At 37.7% G+C, this 18929-nt stretch overlaps 1 protein-coding gene across 1 annotated transcript; it reads right to left on the minus strand.

The window, feature by feature from the left end:
• Positions 1 to 544: 544 nt before the first annotated feature.
• Positions 545 to 18929, minus strand: LOC146466755 (bifunctional heparan sulfate N-deacetylase/N-sulfotransferase 4-like). Its single transcript, XM_085126839.1, has 10 exons — positions 17815 to 18929; positions 14109 to 14351; positions 13157 to 13342; positions 12037 to 12165; positions 10752 to 10934; positions 9688 to 9908; positions 7811 to 7985; positions 6643 to 6813; positions 1785 to 1891; positions 545 to 1430 (listed from the first exon to the last, which is right to left on the minus strand). Exons 1-10 carry the CDS (start codon positions 18862 to 18864, stop codon positions 1220 to 1222), a joined length of 2676 nt encoding a protein of 891 aa, XP_084982965.1. The 5' UTR covers positions 18865 to 18929; the 3' UTR covers positions 545 to 1219.

The raw sequence follows: 18929 nt of genomic DNA on the forward strand, positions 1-18929 counted from the left end.
TCAGGTGTTAAAATGTGCCAGAACTTTTTTGAAACAGAAATCTGAAAAGGGCAAAGCCTAGAATGCTTGGACTTCTTTTGGAAACTTTCAATATTTGGCACTTCTCTTTCTTTTGCGGCAAATGATTTAATTCCAGTACCTTTTTTGACCCCAGGGAGATGATGTTCATCAACTATCCTTCAAAAAGCTCAAAAATCCCATATCTGTTCAGTCCCCCCCAGCCTCCCCTCCCCCCCCCCCCCCCCGGCCCCACCAGGTGTATCACATGATTAAACATGATGCTGCAACAAACAACGGCATGCTTTTAGTAAAATGTTATTAAAATAATAACATTAGTTGAATACAGAATATATTACTCTCATATTATTGGCTCTTATTGGTACAACAGTGTACTTCTTGCACAGACATGTACCTATGAAAAAACCCTATACAGTTACAAATTCCAATCTGTAAATAATTTATATACCTTTCTATAGTTATCAGAATATATTTTAGGCCCATAATGGCCCTTACAACGCTAAAAACACTATCTGAAATGAAATGTTACTGAACAGATGTTCCCTCCAGTGCTATGATACCATGCTTGGTGAAGCGGCCCTAAGTTTTAATCTGTGAATGTAATTTTCAAGGACGGTGCCTACTTTTGTAACTGCACATACGTTCTGCGCATCTGGAGATACTCAGGTGTCCTATGGGTGGTGCCTAGATAGTAATACTGATATTTTTGCGTGGTTTAAAACTATGCGGAGAAAGCAGAACTTAGGAAGTGCTCTTGGTATCCAAACAGAAAATTGGGGGTAACCATGCATTTTTCAGAGATAAAAAAAATAATCTTCAATTTGGAAAAAAAAAACACCGCCATACAATGATTTGTATTTTACGGCTTTTTGAAAAATTGCTGTTTAATTATCTCCAAAAAATGCCCGCTACCCCCAGTTTTCTTTTAGGATTCCATTAGCCCATACTATTAAGATCTGCTTTCCCATATAGTCATAAACTGTGCAAAAATACTTCTGTATTAATTACAAAAAACTGTCCTTAAGTGTGTCGACTGTTCAAATGAAATTATGTCTAGGAAAACTAGTTACTAGGAAGGTGTGGCTTGTTTGAATTCTCAATTGTTGCAAACTAAAAACTAATTAATTAGGGACTCCTCTAACAACTTAACTAAAGACAGCTGCTCTCCCATGACAGGTGGAGGTCAGTTTAATTAGATGAATCATCTATTTGGTCTTAACCAGTTAGGCAGTGGTTTTTTGAACAGTTGAAGCAAGTCAGCAAGTTCTCTGTTGGGCTGTCTATAGAAATCATCCAGGAATTGTTGAGACCTTTTATCGATGGGACCATAGTGTCGACCTTTGCCTTTACCAAGGCACTGTGTACCACCCTGAGATGTTACTTGACAGTAAAATCCCTTGCGCTTGTCAAATCTTAAAGACAGAGAAGAAAATAATTAACACATCAGAAGCAATGAACTGTATTCACCAACCCCACTAAATGGGAGACTTGGAAATGAATATTTCTATTAAGGGTGGGCGGGGATATAGCTAAGAAAAACATCAGCGGGATCATTAACAAACCCAGCCGGCTTGATCTACTTGACTGTGCACCTTTGAAATTAGCCTCATGTATTTGAGGTCTGCTGAAATTCCAGCCAGTGATAAGACCTCTTTCAGATAGTGAAATTTGCCAGTAGCCAGCACTTAACAACATATCTGGCGGGGGGGTCACTTTCTCCTATTTTAAACGAGAGAAGTCTTAGGAATGACTCAATTTAGCTTCACCTTAGTCTTTTGCTATAGTCATAAACACTGATGCCAAGAAATTTCTGCACTTCCAGCATGACCTCTGCAGGATGAGTTCTTAGTTTGTCTCCATCAAGAATAAGAATCTAAAAAACAGAAGAGAAATAAAGACTATTTAACGAACTTTAGACACTTTGAAAAATTAATGATTTCATTGATAATATTATTTTGTTTTGTTTTTTAATAATAACAAGATGCCTACACTGGCATTTACGTGTAATGCCCCTTGATTCTCATAATTGTATGCTTCGCAGACTATCCTAGCTAATGGAATATTTTGAGTCACAAAGATAGCGTTATGTTGTTTCCCTTGTGTTACGCGTCTTAGCGTTATACCGGAATTTCTATTGCAATAACGTGGCCTGACTCACGTTTCTGGTTATGTAAATAAAAGTGTAAGGTTACAAATTGGTTTCGTTTCACCAAAAACAAAACGGAAAGAAAACAGGCAAAAAGCTTTCCTAAATGAAAACTTTTAGTACAAATGGACAATCAAGCCTTTAAGAGCAATTCTCCAGGAAAGTGAAGCAAAGTTGGAAATGAAAAATTTTAACCCCTCTTCAATTTTTGTGTGTAGGTAGGTTACCTTGGGGGATAGACAAAAACAAACATATTTGGATCGGCAGATGTATCGTTGCCATGGTAACCGCACTATATGACGTCGGCGTTGGGACCATGTTTTGAGCAAAAGTTTCACTCTCAAAAAGTAAAAGTAAATGAGTCTGGTTCTCGGGTACATGTGAACCAATTCAAATGAAATTTATACAGATGGTAGAACCACTCTCCCAGTTTATAAAATTTGCCGTTACAATAATTTGGGTTTTATAAACATGAAGAAAATGGTCGTCCTACTATGTTCCCTGTCAGCCATTTAGACAAGCAGGAAAAACAAGCACAACGATATTCGTTATTTCTCCGAAAGTACTCTTTCCACATGAACCAAATTAGGAGCAGAGATTACATAGATATTGACGTTTTTAAATATTATAAAATCAATTTGGGGAAAATTATACTCTGGCCATGGGTGCTGAAGACACAAGGGACAAATTGCAAAAAATTGCAAAATCGGTAATTTTGAGAGCTCTAGTATTTAGCTCAAACAGGCTTTAGAGAAAGAAAATCAGCTTCAAAAGTATCTTTATCATCTTGTCTGCTACCTACATTTAGTAAATGAGGTTTTGGCCAACAAATTTGATGAAATATAAATTGATACAAAACCTACCTTGAGGGTTTTGGGAATTTCTTCAGGATGCTTTCGTCCCGTGGTTCTCTCCAGTACCTCTCCTTCGCACGTTCCGTCTTTTTGACCAAATCTAGCGCAGACTAACAGTTACTTCCATCGAATATCCAGTTTGCTGGATGATGATACAAGTAGCCCGCATACACTTGAAAAAGGATAGTTGACAAAGTCCAAAACATGATCGTAATGCTTGCGATTTCTGCCGTCGAGCACCTAAATTCATCAATATTATTCAGCCAGGAAGTAAAGTAAATGTGTCGAGATCGATGTACAAAGCAAATGCATGCCTTTGAACAATCCAAAGTAACGTCTTTGGCTAAAATCGGGTCAGATATTGCGATAGTCGACAAGCCAAGAATGGTAAATAAACTGAACGCATAGGCCGGAAGTCCGAGAAGCACGACTGCTGACCGGATGTAACACAATGTGATGGGATGTAACACTGGATGTATGTGTAATGATATCCTCTTGTAATGGGGTTGTTTCACAATGGCAATAGTGAAGAAAGTCCAAAAAAAAAAAAAGACAATAACCGAATAAAACAAAAACAAAGGAAATGAAGCTGAACTGAAGCTTGGGTGAAAATTGAACGCATGATCATAATAGCCGCACCCCCCCCCCCCAAAAAAAAAAAAAAAAGATTGCTCTTTAGACTGTGAAAATGCAATTACAAATTCACTTATGATAAACTATTCGCGCGTGAAATCTTATAATTATTTACCTGCACGGCAAAGAATAAGACCCATTTCGTCGCTGATTTCATCACGGTTTATACTAAGTCCGTAGGCTTACACGTGCCTGGAAATATCCTTTTGACATTGACTGAGTTTTATATTGTTTCCACTGCACTCACAAACCGAAACGTCCCTTTTGGGATTTGAAAGAGACCAACTTTCCATTATCCCGTCCAGGAAATTTTCCTTCGCACGACGATATGCAAATTTCCCTTACAGTGTTTTTGATCGACGGCACAAATTTACGTCCGGTCACCCCTCCCCTCACCAAAAAAAACAACAGCAAATAAATAAATAAATAAATAAATAAGTAAGTAAATAAATAAATAAACAGAAAGAATGCCAAAATTTGGGCAGGTATTAGGTACTGAATGTGAAAATTTATCGGCTTGGAGAGGACTTATTTATTTCTGGAAGACAGGTGGGTCAAAAATTCCAACTTCGTAACTTCTAATGTGTACGCTAATGCCCCAGATCAGCGACGTATCCTACATGCAGGCCATCCTTAACATCCAATAAGCAATGAATTAAAAAAAAAAAAAAACAAACAAACAAACAAACAAACCCAGTAAACATGGGCGGCTTATGTGGTTGCGTAAAACGACTAGTGAAGCGCTTTTATTTTGTCCTCTTTATTCACCACCGTAAAACAGTCATAAAAGCGGATCAAAAGTCGTTCTTTTATCCCCCTATCAATGATATATTGTACCAAAAATATCTAAAGAAGAAATAATGCCATTGCGACAATTAGCCGAAGCTACAAAAACAAACAAACAAAAAGCGCGTATATTGCATTTAAAACTACATCCGGTCAGCAGTTTTGCTACTCGCATTTCCAGTCTACATACGTTTGGTCGTAAACAGGTCGTAAACTACGATTTCTTCGCTTCTCAATCATGCACCACGGAATGTACGGCTCGATTTAGCCAAAGACGTTATTCAGAATCGTCGCAGACATGCATTTGCTCAGCTGTGATCTTGATGCATCTATTTAACTTCCTGCATGGATTTTATTGATGAATTATTTCGATACTCGACGACTGTGTTTGACCTGTTCGACTGTTCTTTATTCGGGTTAATGCATCATCATCTTTGGTCTAAAAGTAGATGTTCGGCGAGGCTAGGCAGTTAGATTTGTCCTTTCTGCTAGAGCCTGTGCAAGATTTGGTCAAGAAAATGGAGCGAGCGAACTGAGGAGAGACCCATCCTATACGACAAAAGCATCCTAAAGAAATTTCCAAAAGTTGCAAGGTAGGCTTTGTTTTAATTTATATTTCATCAAATTCGTTGGCCAAAACCTAATCAATCAAATGTAGATAACAGATAAGATGAATGAAAAAACCTCTGAAGCTGATATTCTCTATCTAAAGCCTGTTTGAAACAAATACTGGAGACCTCAACATTTCCAATTTTGCAATTTTTTGCAACTTGCCTCGGATGTCTTCAACACCCATGGCCAGAATATAATTTTCCCCAAATAGATTTTATAATATTTATAAACTTCAACATCTATGTAAGCCCTGCTGCTAATTTGGTTTATGTGGAAAGAGTACTTTCGGAGAAATAACAAAATAATGTGGTTGTGCTTGTTTTTCCTTCTTGTCAAAATGGCGGACAGGCAACATAGTAATACGACCAAGGTCTTCTTGATTATAGAACCCAAAATACTCTAACAGCAAATTTTATAAACTGGGAGAGTGGTTCTACCATCTGTATCAATTTCATTTGAATTGGTTCACATGTACTCGAGAACCAGACTCGTTTATTTTTACTATTTGAGAGTGAATTTTTCGGTCAAAACATAGACCTCAGGCCGACGTGATCAAGTGCGGTTTCCATGACAACGACGCACCTGCCGATCCAAATATGGCTGTTTTTGTTCATCCCTCCAGGCAACCTACCTCCACACAAAAAATGAAGGAGGGTTAAAAATTTTCATTTCCAACTTTGCTTCACTTTCCTGGAGAATTGCTCTTAATCTTTTTGTAAAGTGGATTTCCAGTTGCGTTTAAGCATCAATTCGACAAAGTGATGCGATCTGCGTTTTAGCTTAATACCAATGACCTTTCCCCCACATATTCTGGATGGTTCTACAACTGTCAAACAGAAGCATGATTCCTTTGCCTTAAACTCTCCGATTTCCACCGTTTTTACTGTCGAGTGCTTCTTAGAAGTTATTCTTTCGATTTACCGCTTCAAAAGGGTTAATTTCCTTTTTGAAAACGGCACATTAGAATCTAAAACATTAAAACAATATGGCCATGCCACTAAAGTCAAGCCTTTTCAGTTCCACCGAGAGATCACTAGGACCTGAATAATCACAATAGTAATTAACTCCCCTCCGATCCCTCCTGACCTACACTAAGATATTGCATTCTGATTGGACCGTTTTTGTTAAAGACAGTAAGGACAATAGGAGACAAAAAGATCCCCTCTAGGAGAAAACTGAATTTGATACATCTAAAACGAGTTAATAATTGAAAGATGCGCATTTGTGGATACAAACGGCCCCCATTTTATAACGTGGGCTGCACAGGCATCCCACGTAATGATATGGTGGCCAAAAGAAGGCAGCATGATTAGCTGCACGGTACCATCAGCAAAATACTGAGGGAAGGAATCCGGGAGAGCAACATTGCATTAGGCAATAAAACAAAAACAAAAAAATCATTTAATACAGTGGTATTATTTGCATTCCCAATGTATATTATTAGCTGGGCAAGCTCCCATAAGCAGCCACCTATTCCGTACGTCTCTAATGGCCGCTTACGAGAACCATTCTTGTAAGCGGCCAGCTCCAGTTACTGACACCTTTTTCATGTCCGGAGGGTGTCCGCTTACAAGAGTTTCCCACTATAATTACCTGAGAAGATGGAAAGTATGTCAACCATCTCTCTAGATGCTGTGCATACAACCCTGGTATCAAACATCTCTGGCCAAGAGCTTTGATTTCCCTTCCTTCTGTGGAATTAACACTTGACAGAACTTTGTAAAATGGCATTTGTGCTGCTGATACACCGTGACTCTTCATGTGCTATGCCCAGACAAAAATACAAGAAAACTGTTAAGAAACATGAATGGATAATGTGCAGTTCCAAAAAACATCCATACCAACCCCATGAAAGGTCATCGGAAATTCCTAGTGGGAGGGGGATCTTGAAAGTCAAAATTTTAGAAGGAAAGTATGAAGCTAAACTGGAAATTCCTGGGGGTACGGGGGTGCAAAACAAAAAACCTTCGATGGAGGGAGAATGGACTTTTTAAATTGCACAATCTCGTCAATGGTCTTTCAAATTGCAAGTACAGTTGTGTAGTACTAATAAATGGAAGTAAACTTGTATAATTATCACTTTGCCTGGTAATCCATAATTATCATTTAGCACAAAATGCTTATCCATGCCAGTTAAACAAAACATGAATCAAATAGTAAAACTCTACAAAAACTGCGGCTACAAAGTTAAAAATTTAAAACTTACCCGAAGTAATTTAGGTAAATAAATCACAATAATGGTCATTCCGATAACCCTCTAACTCCCAACAGTGCCATATGGTATTAAATTTGAACACCAAACAGATCTTGGTGAGATCTGTGCATTGCAAACGTAACATTTTACCCCCTTCTATACCAGACATGATTAGCCACCCCTCCATTTTTTTGAAACTTTTTCCCATTACATTTTTAATACCAAATCAACATTTGACAAGGAACTATGTATTGAGATCTGCAAATTAAGCTTTAGTTTAGGGGTATCCCAATAAAGACGAGAATTGCATGTTTTTATAAGTTTTTTTATTTTTTCGTTTTGGACACTTTTCAGTCTAACCTGTTTTTTTCTTTGTTTTTGCAAGAATGATGAATATTCAATGTCCCAGACAAAACCTTTCATTATTGATGTAAAATTTTTACATTTGGTATTAATATGGGTTCACAGTTACCGTTTTCCAAAAATATGGCATTTCCCAGTAGGAGTGAAAGGGATAATTGATTTATACTAATTCATTTCTAACTTATTTCCATGACAACCACTCACCTGATACCAAGAATATGCCCTCTTTACTGGATCCACTAAGATAGTGATTATTTTTGCATCCGGCAGAAGCGCATGAGCCCTGAATGGTGTCATTTTGTTGTCAAAATAATTAGCGCTCTTTTCAAACAGGACAGTGTTGCTGTCGTTGCCAAGGTCTCGAAAGAAATCCATGTACCTAGGAAACACAAATCGTACAGAATAATGCTTTTAAGGGAGGGTTTCAGGGTTTGGTGTGAGCATATGAATCAAAATACTTTGTAGATCTTTCATATCAATTTTAAAGCATTAAAAATCCCACTCATATGTACTTCAGTATGTGAGTGCACTCAACTTAGAAGTACCTTATTATGGAAAATTAACGCAAATTTTTATACCGTCAGAAAGAAAGGAAAATTGTTTTATCAGGTCGTCGGTATCATGGACACTGTGAAGAATGTTGACAAGGTCAGATTCCATTGCTTAATCCCTCATTCAGAGACAATTCCACAAACATTGTTTGCATTTCAGATTTTGACACTTGATAAATTTGTTGTTGTTGTTGTCTGAACAAATTCTGTTTTTGTCTGTGTGCGTGTGTGCAATTCGCGTTAATTTCCCTCATTTTGAATTTCTAGCACCTCTTTCGCGTTAATTTCCTTTATTAGGAAGTAATTTTTCCTTCAATTCACGTTAATTAAAGTCACGTTCATTTTGAATACCTTAATTAACACAAGCATTCATTTCCTATAATAAGGTAATACTACTTTGAAAAGTGATACCTGTAGTCCCTGATGCAGTATCACTTCCTGTCATCTCATTAAAAATACCATTTTGTCACAGGCTCCTGCACCATATCATGAATCTCTTTCTAGTTTTGAGGTCCTAATCTTTCAGCCCCACACAGATTTTGTTTAAGGAACTGCTTTTATTTTAGACTGTTAGCCTATTTCACTGTCATTCTTACTATTGCATCTACTGTAACTACAGTTGAATTATTATGTCATGGATCAAGGTTACATACCCTCCACCTACAGCTGGTCTAAATATTTCTGTCCTTTCCATTGACAAGAAACTTAACTCAACACTGGGCAAGGGAAGATTCTTAAAGAAACCTATTACAGTCAATCTACGTCACACGTGACCACTGTATTTTAATTTGAAATTTGAACAGAGTTTTGAAATTTACATGTCAGTTTTGAACATCGCCAGTGAGATTTCAGAGTTCCTGTAAAAATTACCCGGCTAGTTACCCGGCTAGTTTATTGGCAGTGTAAAGCTATGAATTTTCTTTACATTGCAGCATTAAGTACCCGGCTAGTTTATTGGCAGTGTAAAGCTATGAATTTTCTTTACATTGCAGCATTAAGTATTTCAAAAATAGCAATCATTTCCCAAGAATAACTTATTTTGCTGTTCTCAACATGTTCATTAATGTGACAGATGTCTTAAGACCCACAACTGTTAGGGGAAAACATTGAAAAGTTATGGGGGTGGTCAAACATATTACATTTGGGAGGGGGTTAAGTTTTCATCCTTTTAATGACCATCTTGGTGTCAAACATTCATAGAAATCTGTCAAATATTGAAACAGTTAAGGGACTATGTACCAATTGGCACTTCAAGATTCCATTCAAATACCAGACATTAAAAAAAAAGAAATTTGAATGTTCATTTCATTCTTGGAAAACTGGTCAAGCGTGACATAGACTGACTGTAACAAACTGCTGGGGTATGGACTAACAATTTCCATCTAAGAGGGGGTGGGGTAGAAATACTTTTGTTTTCTTCACACTAATGAAACCAAAGCTAGGTGCTAAGAATGCAATAACCTTTTTCTTATTCTTAAATTCTTTATATGATTTCCTTCTTGTATGGCCTATGACAATAACTTCACTCACCAATCCAAACCCCTGTTGTAGTTGTGTCCATTGAAGAACTGCACCTCCTCAAATGTGTTAATACTTGGTTCGCTGCTCAAGATATCAGGGTGCATTTTCAGAAATGTGTGAAGCGCTGTGGTGCCAGTTTTTTGAGGACCAACTACAAGGAACGATGGAAGCCTCTTACAGCTCTTCTCTGCATTCCAGATGGTCTTGTGACGTGGGTCATGGCAAGGGTTCTGTCAAAGAAAGGATCCATGTGAACGCAATCTTACGAGTGCTTTCCACAATCATTCTTTAAAATGTCCTTGAAATAGATATTGGTTTTGTACATAAAAGCAATAATAATAATAACAACTAAGTGTTTATAGCACAAGTGCTAGTGGGGCCGAGCATTAAACTTCACTCCAGATTTCAAGTCCTGTGCCCTATTGGGAAAGATCTGTGCAACAAAATAAGCGTAATTTTACCTTAGCAGCTAAATTAGGCGAATAGAAACTAATTTATTTGCTTTTTTCACATTTATTCATTCTTCTGATGAAACTTTGTATAACATTTAGGAACAGATCTGTACCGTTTACCTAAGACAGATCTAATTATAGCCATCTTCTCTGTCTGTAAACTGTTATTATCTGTCAGCAGTCCGGGGTAGCGTCATTAAAAATTGAACTTTTGTCACTTCTAAGTGATGATTTACTAACGATCATACATGATTATGTTGGGTGGTTGCTTAACGGAAACAGAAAACAAAAGAATATGTATAATTTCTGGCCTAAAAAGTGGTCGCGGTCTCTTAAGAAATTGAGTGGTGGTCGCTTACAAGAGAGCTCTTGAAACAGTATTTAACTGAGAAACAAAATGGTAGTTTACGAAGTGGTTGCTTACGGGAGGTGGTCGCTTACGAGAAGTGGTCCCTGTGAGAGACTTAACTGTATTGTATTGTGTCATGTAAGGCAAATAGAAATCGTCATCAAAAAAAAAATTATCACCCACCCCTTATGTAAAAAAAATTTCTTACTGGAATGGAATATGTGACACAAATTAGTTCAATTCAAGAGTTCTATCCTCAACTAAACTAATACCTGCCAAATGGGTTCCATTTCATCAGGGTACATGTTGAAGTATCTCTCAGCTAAGTCTGTAGGGTGCTCAGAGCTTAGTTTCAGGTGTGTCCAGCATTGAAGGTACTTGGTCAGACTATCAAACACAAGCAGTGCCAAGCGATCGCTTCCATAGTTTGACAAGTGAGTCATAAAGATGGAAATCTGTGTACGAAAAACAATGATCAATCAACTTAAAGTTACTGAGTACACTGTGCAGTGTACGTTCAGAGAGAAAATTTTATCTATAGAAATAAACTTTCCAGTGAGATCTTACAAAAAAACAAAGAATTGAAAAGGAGTGAATATATGCCAATAAATCGCTGTAAAGGTGGTTCTTGTTTTTTAGCAAGAATTTTTTTCAGCGCTGTGTTTTTATTAAGCTATAATTTTCGCTTAGAAGAGACACTTAAGGGGGACTTAACGTAAACGCCATTTTACCGCACTTTACATGGCTTTAATGGAAATATCTCGTTCACGTTTCAAACGATCCAAAAACTCTATGTTCATCCCGTAAATCTATGTTGTGGGGTGTTTTGTGAATTTTGGGGTGATTTTTGGGTATATTTGGGAGGAGATAGTTTTTCTAGAAGGATTGGTTAAATTAAGAGAAATAAGAAATATTGAAGAATAAGTGAAGTTTTAAAAAAGAGAATTTGTAGTTAATAATTAATAGACGGATACCAAGTTAGTCCACTAGCAACCTGAGGTGCTCTTGCGTGGGCATCAACTGTCTGTTAGTGTTCCAAAAATCATTTTCTTTCTTCTATCCCTTCTCAAAACCACTTCAAATTTCATTCAAATTTAGGTAAAGTCCCCCCTTAAAAGAGTTACAAAGTTCTCAAAAATGATTCAGCCGATTTTTCTTAAAAAACAATGAAATATTTGAATAGCTATTAATAACTTCTGTAAGTTTTAATTGGATATGGGGTTTCGGGTATCTGTGATACATGTATAACCAAGAGGCACTTAAACCCCAGAAGGTATACATGTACACAGTAAACTTAAGATGTCTTTCATTTAATTTACAAAATTACGAGTTCTTTTAGTAACAGTTAGTAGTAAGTGCATTTTATTTATAAATAGACTAAAACCAAGCACGGGTAAATAGTGTGAGCAACGTACAATTGGCTTTGGTTTCTCATTGGTTGAAAAAGTGGCACGAGTGTTGTCAACCAATCACAGAGCTTAGTAATGCAAAACTAAAGCCAACAGGCAATTACTTTTGACACTCAATTGAAAACCGCTCTAAAATAATGTAACTTACAGGATTATCTATGACAACTTGGAACAGTTCGCCCCCATAGATGCTGTCTTCTAATCTTTTCTGGCCTTTGGGATAGTCCTTCAAGAATAAATTATGGGTGTACAGACCACATGTTTGACGAGGGAGTACCTGAAAATTGGAAGATAGTAAAGGTAAAGTAAAGTCACACTTCAGTGACCCACACTGCAGGAGAGTAACCTGGTGTCTGTGGCAACAAGCAACTACAGTGTTAGTAGTAGTATTGCTACTAGTTATGAGAACCATTTATTATAAGTGGTCTGTTGGATGAACTTGGCTGGGAAAAGTTAGAATTGCAAAGATTAAAACAGCTGGCTGTTGTTATGTATAAAGTCCATAACAATCTTTCCCCACCGTACTTGTGTCGAATTTTTACTAAATAAATGTTTCAAGTACACATAACTCTCAGTCAAATTGTTTTATCCCCAGACCAAGAACTGAGTCTGCAAAAGGAAGCCTACACTACAGGAGATCTGTTCTATGGAAAACGATCCCCTTTAGTAAGAGATTAGGCAGCGGCCCAATTTAAACCATTTTTAAATTTCGTTCAACTGGAAATATTTTTTGTGACCATTTTACTCAGAGAAAATTAACTTTTTGTTAAAAGTTTTATAATTGTATTTATCCTTTAGGTTAGGTAGAACTTGATGTATTTTAGGCTAAATTTACATGACTAAAAGTTTGCTTGAAAGTTTATGGCTCGGTCGGTCAACATGAGGCTCACTCGCAAAATGTGGTCAAATGTCTTGGTTATTGTATAAAACAAATAGTCAAGACTTCATTTTGCCGTGGGTATCTACAGCTGTATCTCTGATAACACAGAAAAAGGCAAGACATGATAAGAACATCAGTCACACTACTCTCCCGGTGCTCGTAGTGTACTTCTTTGTTCTTACCATGTTTTGACGTCATTGCATGTGCGTTATCAGTCAGAGTACAGATTCACGGCAAAATGGAATCTATTTTAAATCAATGTAGTAAATCAACAGCCCTTTTAGGTAACACCATAAACTTTCAGCAGGAATTAAAGGTTCTTAGCTGTTTTAAAGGTCCCTTGCTGTTTTAAAAACGTGGCATTAACACCAACTGTACAGAATCATACTTTGACATTTTTGTAGACAAATCCTCTGCGGAACCTAGCTGGATATAAGTGAGGGTATTCCTCAGTTGATGTCACTTTTAAGGTGTAAACCTTCTTCCAGCCATCGTAGAGTACATCATGGGGTGGATAAACTCCAGAATGGTGGGGTGCAACGGCATATGTAGTATTCACAGGAATGTTATGTTCCTATCAAGCAAACAAATGACAAAATAATATAAGATGAAATCTAACTTTGTGTACTGAAAGAAAATGGGGAAAAGTCTGGTTACCTTTGAGTTGGTTTCCCACCCCAGAAAGTTCAAGATAGTGAGAAACACATCCATTTACTAATTGAGAAGTACATTGTATATTACCACGACCTTATGAGGTTTCTAATAGTTTCTAATAACAGCATGGAAAGCTGCAAACAATGACTGGCCAACCATTTTAGTACCAGTACTTTAGTGTCAAAATGAAAACTATGGCTGAGCATATTGTCTGGAAAATTACATCCATGACTACCACTTTGCAAATGAGTGAAACCTACTTGACCACACCGGTCAAACTTTATAACTATGGAGTGCAGATGTCATATGGCCACAATGCTATTAAACAGAAGAAAGCGATGCCGGTGCAGTGCTTTACCAACTGAGCTATCAAGCCAGCTGGGAGCTGGTCATATTATGAGTTCTTAATATACCCGTGGAGGATGAATAAATGAATATGAATATATATAACAGGCTTTCTTTTAGCAACTGCTTAATTTGCATATTAACTGCTCGGGTCTTTCTTCTATTTAATCTTTCACCTACAGTTCAAATATCTGCTTCATATATTCATATTCACATATGCTATTAAACTAATTATATATATTATTAAATAATTTACAGTTCCAATGAAAAGTTGTTTCAAAGTGTAGTCAAGTAAGTGTGTATATCCAGAATTATTAAAGCCTGACAATTCTGTTACTCACCTTCGCAAACTCTAAATTCATCTTGAGATCTTCTACTAACTCTTCCAAAGTGTTTCTTTCATGTGCCTTCTTGTGAAGCCACATATGGCTGAACCACCAGAATTTGTCTGCATTTTTCACAAGTTCCCTGTCTCCTTCATCTTCTTCGTCATTGCCATGTAAGAAGTAGCCACCAGAATAACCAAGATTAAAATGAAACCCTGGCACTCGCTCTTGGAGTTTGTTTTGAACAGAGATCATTGCCTGCAAAACAAACAAATGATTATCTTATTAGACAGTATTAAAAGAGATTTCCACCACATACCGTATTTATTCAATTAACCGTCCTGGGCGTTTATTTAATTTTGGGCCCATGAGCATGGGCGGTTACTTAAGGTGGGTGCTTATTCTAGGGTGGGTGCTTCTTATTTTCCCAACATTTTCAGCAAGCAGGAACATTTTAAGGAATAACAAAACGAGGGATAACAATTTCATTTCGCTTCAACAAGATAAAACAAAGTGCAAAATCTGACAAACAATATAAAAGTTCATTGACTACAGTATCTAAATTTGGAACACAATTGACACTCCTCTTACTTCATGCTGAGCTAGTACAGAAATGTTTTTTGTTGGGAGTGGGTCGGGTGGGCGCTTACTCGACGGTGGGTGCTTAGTAACTTTTTGGGCTTTCAGGCTGGGCGCTTATTCGAGGTGGGGCTTATTCGAAGGTGGGGCTTATTCGATGGTGGGGCTTATTGGAGGGTGGGACTTATTCGAAGGTGGGGCTTATTCAAGGTGGGGCTTATTCGAAAGTGGTGCTTATTCAAAGGTGGGGCTTTTTCGAGGTGGGGCTTATCCGAAAGTGGTGCTTATCCGAAGGTGGGGCTTATTCGAAGGTGGGGCTCATCCAAAGGTGGACGGTTAATAGAATAAATCGGTACAATGAGGGTGACCTGCATGGTTCGAAACGTCTTTCATTATCGGTCGAGAAAACAAAAGTTAGAACAACAAACCAATGCTGCCAGCCATTAAAGACAATGGAGCTGGAGGTTATCAGGGCCCAGTGAAAATACAGCTTATCTAGCAGGTGCAGGCCTACTGATACATTGTAATTATTTATCAACAACAAATCTTGGGGCAGGGGGCAAAAGCCCCTCCATTTCATATGAGAAAATGGCATTTAAAGAGGCCAAGAGTGAAGGCACACTGGTTTGAGTGGTTATCGTGTTACAAGTGTAGTTCCATTTACATTTTGTTGCCTGAAAGATTGAAATTTTATTCAACAAAATAGTGGGTGGCTAATGGCTTTTGCAAAAAAATCAAGAATGGAAAGCAAATTAAGTAAGACCTTCAAGAAACATGGCTGATTTGCTTTTGCTTAGCTTAAACAAGGAAGAAAAAAAGTCATTCCAATGTCACCTCAGTTGGTTCTGTTTTCAGGCTAAAATCATAAACTTAATTGGCTCAATTCACACTCTCAAATTGCAACGCAAATGTGGAACTATGCCTCTAACACGATAACCAGTGTAGGCCAAATTAAAGAGAATTTGAAGATACATGTACTTGCTTTTTTGTGATTCTATGAATTTGTAAGTGACTCTCCAAGAGTACAGCTGCTTTGATCTAAAGCGTAGTATCTTAGTAACCCCGGAAGAATTGTTCAAAGAGTGTGCTGAGAGAGCACTTCACAGTCTGCATATAATCCATCAGAGTAAGATTTTGTAAGTGTAAAACACCTAATAAAATAAAACATCATTGAATACATGTAGGTTCAAGCCCTACGGCCTCAACCTATGACATGTCTTTTAAATAATCAGGAAAGTCCTTCAACTGTGATCATTCAAGCAATCAGCTTGACTTATGTTTGTGTCCTAAGTTTGTATCACTTTTCACAAATTTTATGAGAAAAATAATACATAAAAAAACATTAAACTCATCAACAAGATGAGCTTAGGAGCTGGTGCCTTGAAGGTGGAGGGGCCTATCGTGCGAAAGGAGAGCATTGCCTTGGAGGTAACCATGGCAACCAAGCGAGCGCCAACCACTCGGCACCGTCACACTGAGCGAATTCAGTGGAATACTTACCACAACCCATACCTACCTATCCAGGGATGGGAGGAGTGGGAGCAAAACCCAGCAGATATCACAGGCCGGGAATAGCAATGACACGCAATGATCAGCAAAGCAAAGCAAAGCTGAGCTGAGATATGCAATCACATGTAAGCCCCTGCAGACCCGGCAGCCACCCTGCACAAGCCTGCCTGCCTGGGGCTCAACCACTGACCCACTAGCATTGTCTCGAGATTAACCTTGCCTAAATTGTAATTTAGCCACATACAAATCAATTAAATGTAACTGCTGATAATCTTAGAAGGTTACGGTGGTAACTAAACACCAGAGCTTACTGCATTAACGAAGATGTAGCAGGATTTCAAGTTACTGGAGAAAAATCTTGAATTTTGATATAAGAGAAAATGACGGATAAGCACGGCAGGTGATTATGATCCTTTAAACAATAGAGGTTACAAGCTATTGTGAAAAGTCCCATGTTTTAATCAATAGCTCTCCAACAAAAGACACACAAAAACAACCAGCTCGTCTGCAAGATACTTCAATAAAATCTACCCTATTTTTGAGGCCATTCATTAGCAACTTCCTCCTTGATACAGGTACCAGTATTAACTGGTCATTTATGACAAGTTTGGCTGTATACTTATCAATCATTACCAAATACAATAATCCTGACAGTTACCCAGGGTAATTACAAGGCATCAAAAGAATCTTGGTCACCTACAGTTCAGTCCATTCAACACAAAATGGAGATAGAACTGTCAAATATACCTTTTTACTCAATGACATCTATGCCCACTTGAATGTGCAGCTTTGAAACTGCAAAACTTTTGAAAACAGTATCCCCATCCCAATGTGGAATTAGTAATTGTTACAATGCAGACTTTAGACAAAATGCATACGTGAAGCATGTGAACAGCAAAAACACAAATTTGAAAAAAGGAGCCACTAGACTCATACACACTGATCCACGTAAATTTGAAAATGCACATTTTTTTTTCTGGATTAAAGTGGACGTTGCCAGAATGTTTCCAAAATAATTTGGTGGAAAACAAGATTTTGCTTCGCATAGAAGGCCAAATGGGAGAAAAAAGAGATACAGTAATGTTATGTTTTAAAATTTACCTGTATTAGTGTGAAAAAGGACTTATTAAAAGTGCCAACTGCAACTACATCCACCTAATTTATTTTCTAATATTTTAGGTCCACAGATAAAACATCTGCCCCACAAATTACAAAGGCCTTGGCAAAGAGAAAACCTTACAAATTAAGTGCATCAATTACCTTAAGTTCTGAGGTTTCCAAGGGGACAATTATTTCAGAAAAAAATACTTGGGTAGTATTAACTTCAAAATATTCAATTATACACACCTAACATCATGCACACAATTAAAACTTGACAAAACAATGAACTGAAGGTGTTTTAAATTTGATGATAACATGCTAATCTACTTGACAGCAGGATAGAAGGAGAAATATTTACATTTCCATTATGACGGGTAAAGTCAATTTGTATGTAAAGGATAGTGCATAACAATTGAATTAACTGAATAAAACAATGCTTGTAGCAAACCTGAAACTACCATGGAAAACGAAATTGACAACTTTACCTTTAAAATGCAATCAATGGGTAAGCTTCTAGATAAAGGGGACTTACCGTAACATCCTCCTTCGTCATTCGAATCCCCGTTTTTCCCACAAAAATATCGTCAATATCAACAACAAATCTTCTTTCGAGTGACTGAGCAAACTGCCCTCTTGACACAAATGCCAGCGCGTCAATGAACAATAACTTGTGAAGCCAAAATGACAAACCACTTCCGAAATAAACACGCCGCACGCCATCGAGATGTCCAGTGTCAGTTAGAACAGTTGTGTATCGCGTTGATGTGACCTTTTCTTCGACGATGGCATTTTCGAAGTTGACTTGTGCAAGCCCTTTTTTGTCCGAGAGTAATGTTGTAATTGTGACATCCAAGGTCGCAAATTCAACAGCCTCGTAGGTGCTATGATTAGGAAAGAAAACGGTCCACTTTAAATTCGGAGGTTTCTCGATAATTCCACCGGCTCGAGTTAGTCTCAGCAAACATGCCGATGGATTGAGTTCGACGTTTTGAAGGTTGTTGACACCTGTCTTGATGGCGAGGTGAAATTCTTCGAATGCATGAATATCGGGTTCATATGCTTCTTGCTCCGTAAATAAAATGATTCCAATAGCAAACTTACTACAGTAATCATCGATCAGTTCCTTCTTAGCTTTCCCCAGAGCTAAATAGAACTTGATGCTTTCAAAGATGACAACAGAAAACTTTCCAACACCAAAATGCGTCAGCTCTGGGAAAACCGTTTTGTCTCCTAGTTCGAGATAAACAAATTGATGTGCTAAACGATTCGCCTCTAAAACAGTTGCTATCTGCGCACGAAAAGTTATGGATGTTTTGCGGATTGCAATAAGAACTCTTTTCTCTAGTTTGCGAGATACGTTGTACCCTGATTCTTGAAATTCTCCAGATCCTAGACGCGCACTGCTCCCACTTCGACTCGGATGAAAACATTTTTCTTCTGTGAGCACAGGAGCACGTCGCACAATTTTGAATTCTCTCGAAGCGTGATAGACTAAAATCCAACATGACACTACGCTTAAGACCAGCAATCCAATGATAAACTTCCGAAGTATAGATCCTGTTCGAAATCGCAAAAATCTCATAGTTCGTTCTGCGTCGAGAGGAACACATGAGCCGCCCGCTTCATTCTTTCTCTCTCTGACTTGCG

This window comes from Pavona decussata, unplaced genomic scaffold (assembly GCF_977016875.1).
Source record: "Pavona decussata unplaced genomic scaffold, jaPavDecu1.1 SCAFFOLD_141, whole genome shotgun sequence".
Taxonomy (NCBI): domain Eukaryota; kingdom Metazoa; phylum Cnidaria; class Anthozoa; order Scleractinia; family Agariciidae; genus Pavona; species Pavona decussata.